General features: G+C 46.8%; 5 protein-coding genes across 5 annotated transcripts; 2 read left to right on the forward strand and 3 right to left on the reverse strand.

Moving 5' to 3' along the window:
- Positions 1-190: 190 nt before the first annotated feature.
- Positions 191-4,636, reverse strand: RhiXN_00105 (ubiquitin carboxyl-terminal hydrolase; the record flags this gene model as incomplete). Its single annotated transcript, XM_043319924.1, has 8 exons — positions 191-561; positions 1,067-1,359; positions 1,766-1,863; positions 1,916-2,869; positions 2,921-3,121; positions 3,176-3,719; positions 3,775-4,323; positions 4,377-4,636. 8 exons carry the CDS (start codon positions 4,634-4,636, stop codon positions 191-193), a joined length of 3,270 nt encoding a protein of 1,089 aa, XP_043178936.1.
- Positions 4,637-5,910: 1,274 nt separating this feature from the next.
- Positions 5,911-7,059, reverse strand: RhiXN_00106 (extracellular metalloprotease; the record flags this gene model as incomplete). Its single annotated transcript, XM_043319925.1, has 6 exons — positions 5,911-5,976; positions 6,031-6,076; positions 6,137-6,559; positions 6,620-6,740; positions 6,790-6,914; positions 6,965-7,059. The coding sequence occupies 6 exons, from the start codon at positions 7,057-7,059 to the stop codon at positions 5,911-5,913; spliced, it is 876 nt and encodes a 291-aa protein (XP_043178937.1).
- Positions 7,060-9,206: 2,147 nt separating this feature from the next.
- Positions 9,207-10,342, reverse strand: RhiXN_00107 (extracellular metalloprotease; the record flags this gene model as incomplete). The annotated part of the gene is made up of 6 exons (XM_043319926.1): positions 9,207-9,272; positions 9,322-9,367; positions 9,422-9,838; positions 9,891-10,011; positions 10,068-10,192; positions 10,242-10,342. The coding sequence occupies 6 exons, from the start codon at positions 10,340-10,342 to the stop codon at positions 9,207-9,209; spliced, it is 876 nt and encodes a 291-aa protein (XP_043178938.1).
- Positions 10,343-14,733: 4,391 nt separating this feature from the next.
- RhiXN_00108 (glutathione S-transferase) lies at positions 14,734-16,175 on the forward strand (the record flags this gene model as incomplete). Its single annotated transcript, XM_043319927.1, has 9 exons — positions 14,734-14,794; positions 14,855-14,867; positions 14,935-14,987; positions 15,055-15,102; positions 15,162-15,228; positions 15,287-15,305; positions 15,364-15,400; positions 15,454-15,820; positions 15,872-16,175. The coding sequence occupies 9 exons, from the start codon at positions 14,734-14,736 to the stop codon at positions 16,173-16,175; spliced, it is 969 nt and encodes a 322-aa protein (XP_043178939.1).
- Positions 16,176-16,690: 515 nt separating this feature from the next.
- On the forward strand, positions 16,691-17,044 carry RhiXN_00109 (uncharacterized protein; the record flags this gene model as incomplete). Its single annotated transcript, XM_043319928.1, has 1 exon — positions 16,691-17,044. One exon carries the CDS (start codon positions 16,691-16,693, stop codon positions 17,042-17,044), a length of 354 nt encoding a protein of 117 aa, XP_043178940.1.
- Positions 17,045-17,688: the final 644 nt, after the last annotated feature.

Consider the following 17,688-nt stretch of genomic DNA (forward strand, 5'->3'; position numbering starts at 1 on the left):
GAAGGAGAGGGACATCGTATTCCCTGGATAAATCCTCGAGCATTCCTTAAAGATCAGGTCCACTTCGCCAAATTCATTCATAGACGTAAAATAATATCCATGAGACCCTTGACTTGAAATAATCAAGCCGAAGCTTGTGCGCCAGAGAGTAATCGAACGCATACATTTGGTCAGGTGTTGAGTAAATGAGTCACCTTGCCACATCAGAGGCTAAGAAAAGGGCTTCAATACAGCATCCATAAACATCCTTATCACGTCGCCCACGAACCAATGCCTCGTCAAAGAGAAGTAGCAAGCACGAAACGATATCCATCAAACCCACAAACTGTTCCATCTTCGCATTCCAATCGTAATCCGCATCTTCGTCTCTCAATTCCTCTAGGAAATGACTCTGCCTCGTCGCCTCGTACCTCCGCTGAGCCGTATCCAACTCGACCTTGATATCAAGTAATCTACCCCTGTTCGGCGCGAGAGCAAACTTTAGCACAGCCAATCTCAAATCTCGAATGGCCTTGATGAACCTCTCGAAAGCTTCGTGCTCCTTGAATAAAATATGTACCGCTCGAATGCCCGCATGAGCCTCGCCAAGATATGCTCTTGCTTTCGATATCACGAAGCGCTGGTGACTTGTTGACATTTGCAAGTACTCGATTTCGATCTGCATATAATGGGGGGACGTTTCTTGAATATAGCTCGGAGAGGACAAACTAGATTTTATTTTGTGTAGGTGGGCGAGTATTTCATTGGATATCTTGGCAACTGGCATCACTTAGCTTGGGTAAGAAGGGCGCAAGGTGAGGGTTAATAACCTACTCTTAGAGCGAAGGATTAATAAACATGCGGCGGCTGTCTTTAGTAGCTGTTAGCAGCGCTATTTCCTAAAGTTTGCGTCCCAATTACATTTATCCGGCGCATATTGCTTTTGCGCTTGCGGGCTACAGACAAAAGGTGTGACTCGAGTGATGGGGGAATGATGGTGGTGGTGGGTCAGTCCTGTCTAGCGTGGTGGGAACCGAGAACGGGTGCAAAATGTATAGGGATTGGGTAGCAGATAATTGAGGCTAACCAGGTGCCAATTTGGGTGTAATCAATTGAGTGGCCGAGTGATCTAGGGTAGACTCGTCGAGAACTTGCAGGGACTTTGGAGGCTTCTGTCCGCCATAGAACTTGTAATCTCGACCAACTTGAAGACGACGTGCAATTTTCCTTGCCCTCCAGAACAGCCAAATCGTACGCTTCAAAAACAAATGTGATCGGGGTGATCGAGAAACCCTGACAATCATAACCAAGTTATGATCTTCAAATGCCACATTGAGTCCCTGAACCGAGTCAGGTATTATTAGCGAAATTAAATGGCTGCTATTTCGGATAGGTAATAATCGACAAAGCAAACTATTAGCAAGACAAGCTATAAAATTGAATGCCCTCACCAGGGATTGAACCTGGGACCTTTGCATGACACGCGGCCAACGTAGCTGGACCACGCAGCAACATTCACACCCAGCCAGATCACTGGACTGAATGCGTAGCTTACAAGTGCAACGCACTACCACTGTGCTATAAGGGCTTGGTTTAGGGGGTGAAAAAAGTGTCAAGTAAACGAATTTAGAAAAGGTAGTCTATATTTGGATGGACTGGTTGAGGTTGAGTTGCCAATTCTTGTGTTCGATTCGAGGGAGAGCCTCAGCCAAATTTCAATCAAAGATAAATTGGCAGATACACTGTACATGTTGATGTAATTCATACAAATGATTTTAAAACTTACTGGGAGCCAGACGTTATACCCTTGCGCTTTACTTTCTTCAAGGCATCCTCAGGGGAAACTCCCCGCCGGCGATAAAACAACAAATAAGCGCCAGGATTCTAAAACACCGAGTATATCAGACAGATCTCTCATCTCAAACTAAGCACTTACAATGGCTGCTTCTGGAGTAGTAGGGGTCACCAAACTATCCTGATAATGATACCAAGCCCCATCGCATTGGTTCTTCGCCCGGGTTGTGTAGTGTCCGCTCGACATGACGTTGCTCTTGTGTTCGTCGATGGCAAATAAATCGTAAGTGCATCCTTCATCTTCCACTCGGTCTGACAGATCCAGTCCGTCTAGAGGAAACGTAACCAATCTATCAATCTTGGATCGTTTTGCGAATCGTTTGAGTTGGAGGACCAAGATCGTAGGTAAAGACCATAGCTGAAGCTGCTTTGTTGCTTGCCGATGTTGTTTGCAGCGCGAACAGTACCAAGAATCGTTGACGCCCAACTGTTCCACCTTTGTAAGTTCGTCTAGACAATCCGAGAGCGTAATCTCTTGCTTATTAGACTGCCGAGTTTGAGATCCGTGGGCCTGCCACTCGTTGAAAGCGGGGCCTTCGCGGGGGAAAAGGCGATTCCGTTGGTCAGGTTCCCAAATAGCCACTAGAGCCTCGCTTGCATTAATCAGCGTCCCTCTTTTGGGGTCTTGTCCTCGAGCCCGCAAGTCGATTAAGTCGGAGAGTGAGTCCTCAAGACGAAACCCGGTTTCCATAGGTCCTGGCCCGTGTGAACCATAGGCATAGAGCTCGAATGATTCAGGTGTGATATCAGGGGTGGATACCCATTGGTTGTAGCGCTCCACGATGAGCCTTTTCAACACAGAATAATCGGCTCTGCTTTCAGGATACAATACCACAATGAACGGTAATGCGAATGCGGAGTTTGACGAAACGTGTAAAACTGGAACGACTTGGGGTGCGGAATCCGAGTTTGTTGAGCCGACAGAGATAGGTAACTCGTAGGCTATGATCATATCTTTTTCGGCGACCTCAGTAATGTTTTTCCGATTGTCAAAAAACTGGAAAAATTTGTGTTTCCACACTTCGGTAACGACAAACTGAAAATAAAATTGTTAGCTGAATAAATGCGTATGACCGGTAATGCTTACACGATCCCTTTCGACACCGAGTTTGTGTTCTAAGGCGCGCTTCAAATCTTCAGTCACTGAATCTTTAGGAAGTTCGATCTGGACTGCAAGTCTACGCTTTTGAGTGCTCCAGGGGACAAAATAAACAGTGTGTTTCCATGCTGATACACTGGCCGGTAGAGGCAGGGATAGGGTCAAAAAGGGATCAAACGTCACTGATATCTGTTCGTTTATTATAAGAAAAATATCCTGACATGAATCAATCTGACCGCATACCTTTCCGCAATCGGGGCAGGTCAATGTGCTCTTGTACATCCCCTGGAATAAGTCGGTGATGATGCTATCATTCCGACGAGCATGTCCATCCCACGTTTCTTGTGCGATCCGAGCTTCTAATTCCGCTCGACTAGATTCCCTGTCGTGTTCCGGCCATTCTGGCTTCTCAACGTATGGCTTTTTGAGGATCCGGTTAAGATCTTCATGTAGCCCGTCGAGCATGGTTCCAATCAATTCTTGCGAGTCGCATTCTTGGTAGCCCGAAAAAGCCGGAGCCCAGCGACAAACTACCCCCTTGAGATGCAAGGGCACGTATGAGGAATAATCATTGGAAGGGTCGAGTGTAGTCGTAGGGCCGGGTTTCGCCCCAGCCGGGTATATTTGCTTCACCAGGATGTTGAAGGCTTCTGCCATTTGACCTTCCATTCCAAGTGGGTTGTGGGGGTTTAGTTCGGCGAGGTGATGTCCTTGAAGGAAGTACCGTTCGAGCTCGGGAATATGCAGCAGGCACTGTAACCCAGAGTTCATGAAGCACGTATTCCCTCTAACAAATTGTGAATTGCATTGATGTTATATTCGACAACATACCGAATACTTACAAGTTTTGCAAGCCCATCGTCCCACGGGGAACATGGACTTGGGGTAACCGACCCATAAACGGAACTCCTGGAACTAAATTCTCCCATTTGGCTCCAACGTCTACAGGAACGCTAGGATCGTTGGAAATGGAAACGGATTCGGCGTCAAGAATCCATGTGTTCGCGGAGCGAACTTCGACCGCAAGTACTCGACCAAGTCTATTGAAATCCGTCAAAGGTTCTTCACTAGTGAGAGAGATCGGGATCAAACTGTGACGCTCCACTTCGTGGGCTTCGATACCAGACTTGCGAACTTTGGGCGGCAGGTTCCATACTCGGAAAGTATCGGAGGGGGAAACCTGAAGCACAGATGCTGCCTGTGAAGCCAGTGTTGAAAGAGGAGCATTAGAAGATATTTGGAATGAAGAACATTGAATGGGCCCATCGCCAGTCGTAAGCAAGAAGGTGGTGAACTTCGGCTGATAAACCTCAACACGAGTCTCGGGCAGCCCACTGGCTGTTGGCCATCCTATAACCTCGCGCTTGAGCTCGATCTTTGGCTGGCCATACCTAGCAGATATCGAGAGTCAGTGAGTTTTGGACAAGTTGTAATAAATACGAACCATTCTACATATTTCTTCCAAGCGTCCTCCGGCACAAGCTCAATATCATACCCTTCTACCAAATCAGGAAGCAATTCCTTTGTTCCAGGTTTTACTATGTCCAGATTATCAACAGGGCCAAGAGTTTGCTCTGTAATGTCGGGAAAATCTTTATTGGGGGTTCCTAAGACCGCTGCCTCCCACACTTGAAACCACTTGTATGAGATTACAAACCAATAGGAACCTAATTCCAGAGGCATTTGTTTGGCAATTGAGATCATGGTATATCGTTCTTGTCCGGTCATATGGAAGAATCCCTCTGTGTCAGTTTTAGTACTCGATGTCATTTGAGGGCGTGAAGTCAAGTCAAGATCTCAGTAAAAGAATATTCAATCAAAACACACGCGTTTAAACCCAATATGTCAGTGGTAAAAGGGAACTAGTTTTTCCTTTAGAAGCTTGCGAGCCACCGATGGTTGCGTCTGGCGAGCATTGCGCGTCTGCTGACAAAGAAAAAACCTCCTTGGTTTAAGCGCTCAGTATCAACCATGACCGATCAGCCAAAATTAGAAATATGGATTACTGATTGCGTAGTCGGTTGCTTCACATACAATGAAAGGTGATGATGAAGTTACAGACAGCCATTTGCATTTATATGTGCAGTCAAGTCGGAGGTACTTATACTATGGTAGAAAAATTATCTTCAAAAAAGGAGTCCTGGAGGGACCATTAGGCTGAAAAATTGGCAAGCAGCATTTTATGAGGCAGACCCACGGTCAACTCTAGTAAAAGGCGAGGGTTGAATACGTTATGTGTTCACCTCTGCTGCTGAATCATGGAGCAGCGATATAAGCTAGTCTTCGGCCAATATATTTAAATCCGGCTTTGTGGGTTGACAATTCGGTCATGGCGATGAAATACGAAGGCCTGAGCTCGAGGTACGTTACGTTAGTCGGGTACAAGCATCACACGTTAAGTTGTTTAACCCTCATTGCCCCCGTGCCTTGATCCACCTCTTCGACTACGTCAAGGCCACAGGTCGTTTTTTGGACCTCGTCAACTGATCGCGTCCCGCCGAGCTTAACGCCGGCTCCGCTCGCCCAGTTTTCTCAACCTTTTATCCTCTTCCTTCTCTTCTCTCTGTTATCAGTCGTTTACAATGTCTCATTGGTTTGATTTTGTACGCCCCTTTCTCCCAGTCTCTGCTACGTTTGCCACTCGTCCTGCTCCGCCCTTATAGCAACTGTTCTCACCTAGGTAGACTATACTCTCCTGCACAATAGTCGACTAGCGGATACGTCGTACCATAGGGCTCAACCCCGTAGTGTCGTAGAATTTATAGAGTCAAGAAAGAAAAACTTTGAGCTTGTCGCTGAAACATTGAAGTCACTCAGGAATTTAAGAGTGTAATTGGGTTAGCAGGTTGACGGACAAGATATATATAACCTCACTTTGATGTCAATCGACATTGGTACTTAATGGTGAAATAGACGACACAATCTTATTTTTAATGCTTGCTTTAGCTACAAATAATACATTGTTTAATCTGGTAGGTTTAGGCTGAAACACCACGGTAGGTAGACATCTGAGCCTTAAGGCGGGTGGTCTGCCCAGCAGTGAACTAATTTCATAACACGGTGAGTCTAGATTAGTTCAATTTAAATATGATGCGTACCTCGGTCATGCAGTCGTCATCACTGTAGTCCATGAAGTTATGAATGCTAATTATAGGAGGTCCTTTCAGGAACAAGGTAGCAGCGAAATAAAACACAAACACTCACGGATCAACTCCTCCGCCAGAGCAGGTATCTTTGCCGGCAGGGCAGCCAGAGGTGGGACCATTACCGGTGTCGGATTGAGGAGGGGTATCGCTGACAAAGTCACCGGAACCGCTGCAGCCGCCCTGGAAAGTATGGTACAACCCAACCCAGTGCCCAACTTCGTGGGTGAGAGTCCTTCCCAAGTTGAAAGGTGAAGCGGAACCTCCAGGGACGGTAGAGTAGCGAATAACAACGCCATCATCGGTGGGTGCGCGGGAGTAGGAAGACGGGAAGGTAGCGTATCCCAAGAGACCTTGGTTGCTCGTGGCCACGTTGGTGAAGCCAACTGTATAAACATTCAATGCGGCTGCATTGCCCTTTCTTAACGCTTGCTTCATCGCAGTTTGATAGGTAGTGCTCGGGGCCGCCCGCTGAAACCAATTACTGGAGGAACAATTCTAAGTTTGCAGCGTCTACGCGCTGTCATACTTGTTAATTACTCACGCATTGGTGGTACGGTCAGTTCCCGCAAGAGTAAATGTCAGGCCTGTGCCCGCATAATCCTCGTTAAGAACCCGAATAGAGTCTGCGATCTGAGAGGTAGGGATACTTCCTTGACTCAAAGCTGAACTGTGTCACAATAATGTTTTTTGTATCAAAAAATTACCACTTACCGGTACCAGACTGGACGACATGCCAGTAGACTGGGATAGATGCGGCGAATTTTGCGTTTGCACCAGTCTTGGCCGAAATTTGGTGGGATACAAAATGTGCTTCTGCAGCTGCAATCTCGGCGGCACTGTCGCTCAGTCAGTTGGCATCTCGTTTGAACTTAAACTAAAAGCTTACCTGGGGGTAGAAGCACAAAGAGTGGTTCGGTTGAAGGGACCTGCGATCGCTGACGAGACGCCAAAGGCAAGGGCTGTGAAAGCGACGAATAGCATAGCTACAGAAACGACTTATAGGAGGCCGGGGCTCAGGAGATGTGAGCCCAACGACTCAATCGGGAGTAGCTTTATACTCATTCTAAATTCTTCTCTTGTTTCCAACGCCGACGTTGTGCAATGAGGAATGAGTGACTACATGTGGGAGTATCAATGCCACCAAGAGAAGCTACCGTCTCCAGATGGCTCGGTCGGCTGACCAAGTCGCACAATGTAACTTAGTGAGTGAGCGAGTCGTGGATTCCAATATGATATTTAGGGGGACATAAGTGAGAAGTGATCGGAAAACCCCAGTTATCGCGCCAAGCCCGACGCTGCACGCTGCGCTGAGTGATCAAACTATGAAATTGACTCGTCATCTTCCCCTAACCGCGCGTTTTTGCCCATGGATAATACACGTTATCCCGATGTAGTATCGGAAAGAATCGTTCAAAGGAGACTATACTGGGTATGAATCACGATGTTCAATCCATTGTTGGATATTTAGACAATTCTATGGTTATCTTGCGGATACACCAAAACTACAGCTCGCATACACTCGAGCAGGTAATACAATAAGCAAAACTTCTTAATGGAAATTGATAATAACGAATATACCTATGGAATAAAGTTGAAGAAGTTTGAAATGCGTAGCCGTCCGATTATGCCGATTCGCGAACTCCCTTCCCATGTGCAAGAATTTGATTGGTTGACTTCTATTGTTTGTAGAAGGCGAGATCCCATATTCCCCGGAGACATTAAGGTAGCTTATATCCATATGAGCTTCAACGCTAGCCGGAAGCTTAGGCTAAAATATAAACGAGATGCATTGCACGAGTCCATAGATAATATTTTTGATGTTTCTAAGGGGCGGTAACTAGATGACTGATCGTTGTGTAACATGTTATATGCCCGACTTGGAGTAGAAAATTTCCTTTTGGCTTACTGGTTGACCCGATACACTGTGGTGTGATAAGATCCTGAAAATCAGTACATCAGTAAAAGATTCCTTTTTTCAGTAGGATATGGCCTGAAAATTACAATGTTAGTATGCCTCCCTCAGCATGAATCAGACTATGGAAGAATTGATACCTAAAATCAGTATGTATTGATCTTGATTTCAGCTCAATTCTCACTTAAACACACGCACTGATTTTCAGTATTATAACCTTGTACAGTGATAAACGCTGAACTGATCTGGAAGCAAGCATATATATTTCCTCATGGTCGAACAGCTCTACATTGAAACTCACTTATTTGCCTATATATATTTGGTAAGCTAACCACGATTTAGTTGCGAGCATTTTCATAGTTTCAGAGTGTGTTCTTGTTAGTGCAACATGGAAGTAGGATTTGGGTTCAGCCAAAATCTCAACGAGTCGCTTGCTTTAGCGGTCGCCAATCGCAACAGCCAGCACACCCACAATGAAAAATACAGGGCACCCTTTGTCACTTTACCACACTTGTTATTTCAGTTCAAATATGTACGTGGCTAATGCAGTTTGCTGTCAGTATTGGCCGTGGTAGGGCGTCCGATCCACCATCTAGGGGGTCCGCGCCAATCATCAATAAGTTGAACACTAGTTAGCGTTGGTAGCTCTGGAGCAATACATTGCCGTGGTTTAATTCGAGCTGAGTCCAGAGTCTCTCGCTTCCGAGGGCTGCTGCCCATATATGCGGTGCCAAGTGCAAACAGACATGTAGGAAGGCGCCCGAGTGGGAGCTCCCGAGATGTGAGTAAAATTCACAGATCGGGTGGGACATTGACTAGTCCATCGGCCGAACGTAGGTGATGTTTGCTGCCGTTTGCTGAGGCGATGAAAGCACCGGCTTCCTAGGATCAAGCACTGGTGACGCACCTCATTCATCTGATTAATCGTGTGAGCCGTAAATAAGCGAATATAACCGTTGATTGCGCCACATGCGCTATCGAATCTCGAACTATTGAGACTCGATTACCTAAATCAATCTTCTCAGAAACATGACTTTCTTTAAAATAACGTGATAATGGGCGATATGACCAGTTGGAAAATCTACTGGTCGAAGGAGATAGGCAGGCCGTCCCTAACGTTCTATTGCAATTGTGCCCACCGAAGACAAGCATGAATTATATGTTCCCAAATGCCAACATAGAAATATTGACAAGCCCCATTAATACCCTTGTACCCTTAAGCACTAATGCCGCGGTAAGTCGCAATCTGTGATTTAATGCGAGTGATTTGACCGGGGGTGAACTATCGTGGGGTAAGTATGATGTAGAGTGTAAAATACTTGCAAAATTACCTCGCGCATGCAAGAATTATACGTGTAATCCATGTAATTATTAATTCTATCCACTCGAATGATTAAGTGTAGTCAAATAAGATGTTTCAAAAGGACTCACGGGTCAAGTCCTCCACCAGCGCATGTATCGCGACCTGTGGGGCAGCCAGAAGCAGCGGAGGCTTCGGGAGGAGTGTCGCTAACATAATCGCCTGGGCTAGAGCAACCACCCTGAAACGTGTGGTAAAGACCAAGCCAGTGACCCACTTCGTGAGTCAAAGTTTTGCCCTGGTTATAGTTTGTGAGAGAACCCCCTGGAACAGTTCTATAAAGAATAACCACACCGTCGTCGGATGGGTTACCGCTGTAGGAAGAAGGAAAAGTGGCATAGCCAAGGAGGCCTTGAGGGGTGACACTGGTAAAGCCGGTAGAGTAAACATTGAGGGCTGCGGCATTCCCCCCTTTACGAAGAGCGCGTTTCATTGCCGTCTGGTATGCGGCGTTGGTACCCTGGGGGCCAGCAAGGTTGAACCAGTTTCTATTGAAATATGTTAGTACCCGTCCAAGCCGTAAAATACGTTGTGATATACGCATTGGTAGTGCGATCAGTTCCCGCAAGAGTAAACGTAAGACCACTTCCTGAATAATGTGAGTTGAGGGCTGAAATGGATGTGGTTATCTGCGAATCGGGGATATTGCCTTGAGCAAGTGCTAGATTGAGAGCAGTGGTTAGTTACTTGTTCATTTGTGGAAGATAAGTAGCTTACTAGAACCGGCTTGGATGACATGCCAGTAGACAGGAATGGTAGCAGCAAATTTAGCTTTAGCGTCCGTCTTGAGCTGAACTTTATGGGCAGCAAAGTGTGCCTCGGCAGCAGCAATTGCATCGTCACTAAGATGATATTAAAAAATTGCCTAATGAGAATTCATCACGGACATACCTTGGGGTCGAGCCGCAGACAGAGGTAAAGTTGCTAGCGGTTGGCGCAGCAATAGCCGAAGTGATAGCAAGAGCAAGGGCAGAGAACGCAGTGAATAACATGGCGAAACAGGCCACTATAAGCCAGAGTTATGTCAAAGGGTGTTAGAAAATGAACCAAGTTAAAAGAACTTTTATATGGCTACAGAGGGAGAAGAGCAATGTGATAGAGGGAGTTGGGACGCATGGTTACTCCAGGTATCTGGTAGTACCAAGACTGGAGAAAGATGGCTTGGGGCCCCCTACATTGCAACTAGAGCCAGCTCAAGATTGAAGAAGCGTCATGAGCAAGTGGTTTACTGAGAGTTTGACGAGATTACTCCATACAAAGCCAAGCCCGCTGGTACACAGAGTCTTACTTTGCGTCCGATCCAAGAGTTGTCACCAGCTTATTTGGCCGGACCTTTCCAATTAACTATGGATCATGGGTTTGTGAATCATACGGTGCACCCTTATCAGGAATCCACGCCCGCATACCACAAGCGCGGGTTATCAGCTATAGATATACCATCCATGAGAATGCTACCACACCCAAGCTCCAGAAGAGTAAATTGCAAAGCCTTGTACTATCCGATTAGCACTGGTTAAACAGACCATCAAAGAAATGGTAGCATACTGGATTATGTACCTGCACCTTTGCATCAGTGCGATGAATAGCGGATATCTGATATGTATATGGGAGCTTCTTTTTTGAAGTCGCATATGTTCAGTCTTGGCCAATTTGGATAGAAGTCACAAGACCGCGATAATACACGTGCTGTATTTGGGGAAATTGAAGCTTCGGTAATTTGGCCATATGCAAATCCATGGCCCTCGATGACGTGATGCTCAGCGATGTTATATTCAAGATACGTGTACTGGTTGATAAAGTAGTGAAGTTTATTGTTCTCCGTTTGGGGATAGATAAAGTACACCAGAAATGTATATTCGTCATAAATATGTTCGGGAGGAAACAAAATGAACTCAAATGACAACAAGCAAACCAGATTGCTTGGATAGGCAAAAATTGGGTATCTATGCGACGGAGGATTAGGTGTAACTCAATTGCCTCTATGCTATCCGTTATTTCAAAGCAATATGGTCAACCCAGAAATGCCATTAGAGCGAAATACAACCTATCCACGTGACAAAAAGTGTATGCGACAGCTGAAAACTTGCTTGCAGTTGAAGGGGTCTCTGCAAAGCGTGTAAAACATGTGGTAGATGCGGGGCCACGGGGATGTCAGTATACTAATACTATTGTAGCCACAGGGAAATGAAATCTCCTGACGACTGATGCGCCATTTCCTCAGGGATTAATAAACGTTGCAACCCGCCACGAGAAAGAGAACAGCTACGCGCGTCACATTATTCGATTGATTGTACAAAAGCTCGATAACTAGACATATCTTGTTATTCCTTCGCGCAACCACTACGAGAAGTGTATTTGAGGTGTAACATACCACGGTGGACCCCAAAAGTGCGGATTTTCTGAACGTGAAAAATCGCGCATTATATGCGGAGTGTTGGCAAAATCCGACCAGTTTTTTCATGAATCCGCATCCTCAACTCACCCCTGTGTGTCGTCGAGGTACGGATTCTGCGATTTTAGGTGCGGATGTCTGGCAAAATCTGGACGTCATGCGGATTTTCCGTACTTTTGGGGTTCACCGTGTACACAGCTGGAGCCTGAGGTAGTCATTCAGTTATAAAGTGTCGATTCTGCTTCGCATTTTGCGCAGAAATTCGAAAGATCCGATATAGGATTTAGGCGGCTAGAGGTTTACAGTTGTTGATTGGTTTGTCTGCATAGGAGGAAGAGCTAAACTATAATCGAGTGAGTATAGCTTGGCAATCCCTACTGTTTTTATAGGATAAAATTAGATAGAGGATAGGGGCACATTGCAATCCATCTCTTGTTGCGCTCAGCAGGTGCAAGATTGTACAGACCAAGCCGGACTGATATGTTGTATTTCCCATGGATATTTTCTCAGCGAGCAATCTGGGTAAGCTCCAAGGCCCCTGCTTAGTGCTTACTATATTCCCTCATATATAGCGGTACAGATGCAGAAAAAATAGGCAAGCAGGCAGACTTCTGCGACAATCAATTTCGACTCCACAGAAAATCAGATGATATCGATAAGGCAATAGACTGTCGAAGCCGTGCGCCCAACCAATCCCCAAACGAACGCCCACGACTACTACGTTCAGTAAGCAGGTTGGGTGCATATTACTATCGTCGATTTCGACGACTCGGAGATCTGAATGACATCAAAAGGCCCACCTAATGCGGTACTCATGCGCTTGAATTAATTCCCGATACCGACTCGATTTTTCCTAGCTTACTATGTAACCTAGGGGCCCGCGCTCATTCTAGGCGGCCACCTAGATCTACCAAATCAACACGCTGCTCTAGAGGTTTCATATTCGGATGGGTATCGACGGTTGAGAAGACCAGATGATCTCGAGAAATCAATTGTACATAAGTCACTTCGACCGTGCCGAATCATAGCCCTCACATACTCGCTATTGGACAAGCGGGTACACCTGTTATAGTCCATTGCCTGGAACTACTAAGGAGCTTGCATGGGTCGAGGCACACTCGCAAAGTAGAGCGGAGTACTTGCAGCTTGTCGATAGTGAAGCTACTACTACAGCTATACTTGACGCGATGGAGCAACATGATCGGGTACATCTTGCTTGCCATGCTCACCGAAGTGACGTCAATCCCACCCATGGTGTATTCTTCTTGCATGATGGTGTTCTCAATCTTACTGCTATCAATCAGCGATTGTTCAGACACAAGGGACTCGCATTTCTATCTGCTTGCCAGACCGCAACGGGCAACGAAAGGCTACCCGACGAAGCGGTCCATCTTGGGTTTGCAATGCTAATGGCGGGGTATCCGAGTGTAACTGTGACGATGTGGTCCGTGGAGGGGGATACATACCGTTGACAGCAGACAGAGTATATGCGCAGCTGATGAATGATATGAAGGTCGGAAACGGAGAAGCAGGGAAAGCACTGGATCATGCCGTTGCGGAGCTGCGTGATAAGGTTGGGGAGAATGAATTTGGCCGCTGTGTACCTTATATTCATATCGGCTCGTGATCCAATGGCAAACATCAATTATGCTTTGGTTGGGATGATGATAACGCGTCGTCGAGCAAGGCGCTTGTTAGGCAATAAATGTACCTGTATTATTACATATGAGTTTCAAAATCAAGCGCCCAGTATTTATTCACCCTTTTTTTCCTGGTCTCGAGAGATCAAATTGTCACACCTATTCAAGTTAAATAGGTATGCACATTAAACTAAACACACAAATTGTCTGGTAAAGAATGGTCCCGGAGGGGCGTCGGTATAATCCAAAACAGCACGTGATTATCTTTTATCTTAAAAAAAGTCTCAACTGGCCTATTAGCACGTAACTGTACCCTTGTTCTTCCCCCCACCCTCGAAGCTCACTCGCACTGTACCTTTTGTTACATCAGGCACTCCCAAATATCTCGGAATATATTCATTCATAACACTTTTGTACATGACCAAGTCCAGACTCCGCATATGGACTCATGATCTGATATCGTGCCTGGGTTCCTGGCCTCTGAGACAACAACAATTGTCGTCATCTGGGCCAAGCCCGTAGACTCCTGCCTTTGAGCGTACATATATAATCGGTGTCGAGAGGGCTCTTGGCTCCTCAGGCTCAGTACTTATCCTAACTTCGCCTAATCCTACCCGCACATATGGATTCCGTTACTACCTACACGTATAGTCCTATCCCTGCCCCGGTCGACCAGGAGACTAGCGGCGGTGGCGGCAGTGGCTCATACTGCGTCGTTGTTTGATCAATTCGTTCTATCATTATTATTATTTGGTTTATGGGCATATGGTTCTCTTTGGTTTGGTTTGATCTTATTGATATTTATAAATGATGTATATGTGTAGTGTTTGGTCAATGAAGCTTACTTGTGTGCGTCGTATATGCGCCTGCGGGGTATATGTCGTCCTATTGTAATTGTATTTGAATGGAATTTTGGCGAGAATGAATGGTTTTAACCTGGCTATACGGTCTACTTTGGTATCAAGAGAGGAGGTAGTAGCAAGGGTCATAACGATGCTCCTATTTCGCCCCATAAAAAACTTAAAACAATATCAATATGCGTAGCAACAAGCATGCCTCATTCAAGTCCATTCAAGCACCACAATCCATTTATTCACCCATTTCCACGTGCACACTTCCCACTCCCCAATCCAAAGCCCAATAAATCACCCCTTCTTCCTAATATAGCACCTCGGCGCTTACGCATTAATCTGATCTGCGGGGAAACCTCTGACGTTTTTACGCCCTTACCTCCAACACCTCTTGTCCACAGCCCTACGACCAACGCACAAAGGTAAGAAAAATCTATCGCCTGAGTCGAGTACCCCTACCACCAATTCGATTTCCCCAAGTTTACGGATCACCGGCCACGATGAGTTCTCCCCCCAAAGCTGTCTTGTACACGTTTAATCTCAGTGTGTGGGCTGCGGCTGGTAAGTCTATGGTTATGTGGATATAGAGTGAAGCTGATGTACTGTGTTTTATTGGTCCAGCTGAATGGGCCGTGTGAGTTTCTTTTTGATTTTCTATATCTGAATATGAGGCTAACGCACGAAATGAACGGGGTGGATAGTCAAGAGAAGGGATACGGAGAAGACGAGTTGGAATTCCGCACTGTTGACGTTGGTGAGTTTGTTCCTCTTTCTTTTCCGCCCCAGGCAGACGATCTGATGTCATGTATATATGTGTGTAGTAAAGGGCGAATCCTTTGCGCCTTCGTTTTTGAGAATCAACCCCAAGGGTGAGCTCCGCTTTGACCTCAATTTTCACTATAGTTTGTAAGCCAACGATGATGTCAAGGGACGATTCCAACGCTCGTTGCGCCGTTGTCGAATACATTGGATGCGGCGTCCGAAACCAAGTATAGGTGCGTAGCTGGTGTTCGTTTGTATATGCAGGAAAGCGCATTGATGGTCGTGGATTAGGGCGTTGACTGATACAGTGGTGCGTCTTCCACTCGGTGGAGTTGAGTCTATGAACTGAGTTTATGTGATATCTATAGTCTGTACTGGATTTCCTGGACAAGTCTCGCTCGAATCGTACGTCACCCCATCTCCCAAAATGAATGCGAAACGTGTCTAATAGTGTACAGTATCCAAAACGCACACGACATCCCAGAAACCCGCCCCGGTCCTGTCGCCCGCAACAGTCGAAGCATCCGGTCTATCCACCACCCTCATCAACCTCGTTCACTCGCCAGAGGTCGACCCGAATTTCTTGATGATCACCACCAAAGACGAGGGGGAGCTCGCTGAAAAGTCGGCCGGATTCGTGGGCAAGACGTTTGTACTCGGACGGGCCAAGGCGATGGAAGAGTACCTCGCGACCGAAGACTTGATCCCAAAGATCAAGAAGATTTTAGAGGAGAAAAAGGCGCAGCAGGCGCCGCTTGTGAGGTTGTTCTCCGGACAGGCGAGTAAAGAGGAGAAGGAGGGGTATTTCGCCAAGTCCAAGGGGGCGTGAGTCGGACGGATTTGATTCGGTGGTTTGACTTAGTGATTTTGCGACAGGTGGGAAGTATCCCTTCCTAAAGCGCTTGCGACTCTGGAAGATAGCATCGTTGGCCCGTATACCCTAGGCGACCAGCTTTCTCTCGCGGATCTGCACGTTGGCGTCTGGCTCGCGCGAATCGTCATGCTCGCAGCCGGTGAAGAGGCAGCAAAAGATCTCAAAAAGTTGCCTGAATTGCTGAGCACGCTGGCCAAACCGATCAACTCGGCGGAGTTCAAGGTCGGGCCCAAGGTGACCAAGTTCTGGAACGAGATCATCGCGAGGGACGGGTTCAAGAAGGTGTATGAGGCCGGGTTGCACTAGTCAGACTGGTGGATGCAATGTAAAGTAATTTTTTTTGTATAGACCTATATGAAGTAAATTGGTGCGCGGACGGGCTGGAATCGGATCTTCAGCTCGGTCGAGACCGATAGAGCATGTGAGCTGTAGACCCGCCGGCCGGTTATGTAGAGTTGCCTGAGTAGCCACACTACTGTCTTCTGTGCGTTCTGTGCAGCGGAAACAGCCGGGGACCACCACATCCCTCGAATTTAATAACCAATCGCCTCGGTCCATTTTGATCCCCCGCATAGACCGGGCTGGAAACAGACTGTGGATCCCTGAATTGAATCCCGAACCAGGCCGTTGCATTCAGTCCCTGCACGTTCACCCTGATTTGCCGATGCTTTAAAAAGCCATGGGCACGTCGAGCGAGACCATCTCTCCTGCTCCCAGTCTCCTCTCCCGCACGGTAAGTATGAAAAATAACATAATCGAGAGAACGAATTTTCACGTTGACGTCATTCATATTCCAGCCTAAACCCACTCGCTGAGATACAATGTCGTCGCAACCGGAAACACCGGTAGACCTCGTCCTCTCGCTCCTAATCACATTCACAGCGTTCCCGCTCGGAATCATCGCTGCGCTCGCACACGTACTCATCACACTTGTCAGCAGCATCCCGACATTCATCGGCCTCTCCCTGGGATGCGTTATTCTCACCTGCGCAGTACTTGTCACCAGCATTGGCTATGCGCTCTATACTGTCGGTGCGCTCGGACTGAGGGGACTGGTCGGGTGCAAAGCAGCCCTAGAAGACTCGGCCAAGATGGGCACGAACATGGCTTCTGTGTTTTTGGAAGAATGGAATAAGGAGCGCAAAACGACCCAGGAAAGTTGGACGCAGTCTTGATCTCCTTTTCTGGGGCTTATCCTCTTGGCCCCACATTGCACGTCTCCCTCCTTCCCAACTCGATATAGAACTGTCTGGCTGTTGTGTTTTTTCTTTTCTTTCTTGGTGTATTATTCATTCTCGTATTGCAATTGTGTATATAAAGAAATAAGAACCCATGTATTACTTTTTACGTCGACAGCTTCTGGACATCACGCCTGAACTCTAGATAAGGCGACCTTGTCCGAGTTTGGTTTCATCTCGATTGAGCTGGGGACAGGGTCAGCATGCGCTCTCTCCCCGATGGCCCTGGCTACTATCGCAATTCGACGAGATAACGACGTCCAAGAGCGCCACCAGCTATACAGCCGAGAAAACGAGATCATCATCCGTCCACTCGCCCCCCACACAACGTGCACGAAGATCAGGGACCTTGCGGTACGCTAGACCTGTTCCATCAGGGAACATTACGTCGTAGCAGTGGCAGCACGTTATCTCGAAGCTTCGGATGAGAAATCGTTAGCAGCTGGATCCTCACTCTAATCAAGCAGTAATAGCAAAAAAATCAAACCGATTCGAAAAGGGGGCTGAAAAAGGCTGCGCTGGATAAACTTGCCAGGCCTAAAAATCTGCTTTATACCAATCAAGCGCAAGATCATCGACCT

This window comes from Rhizoctonia solani, chromosome 4 (genome assembly GCF_016906535.1).
Source record: "Rhizoctonia solani chromosome 4, complete sequence".
NCBI lineage: Eukaryota > Fungi > Basidiomycota > Agaricomycetes > Cantharellales > Ceratobasidiaceae > Rhizoctonia > Rhizoctonia solani.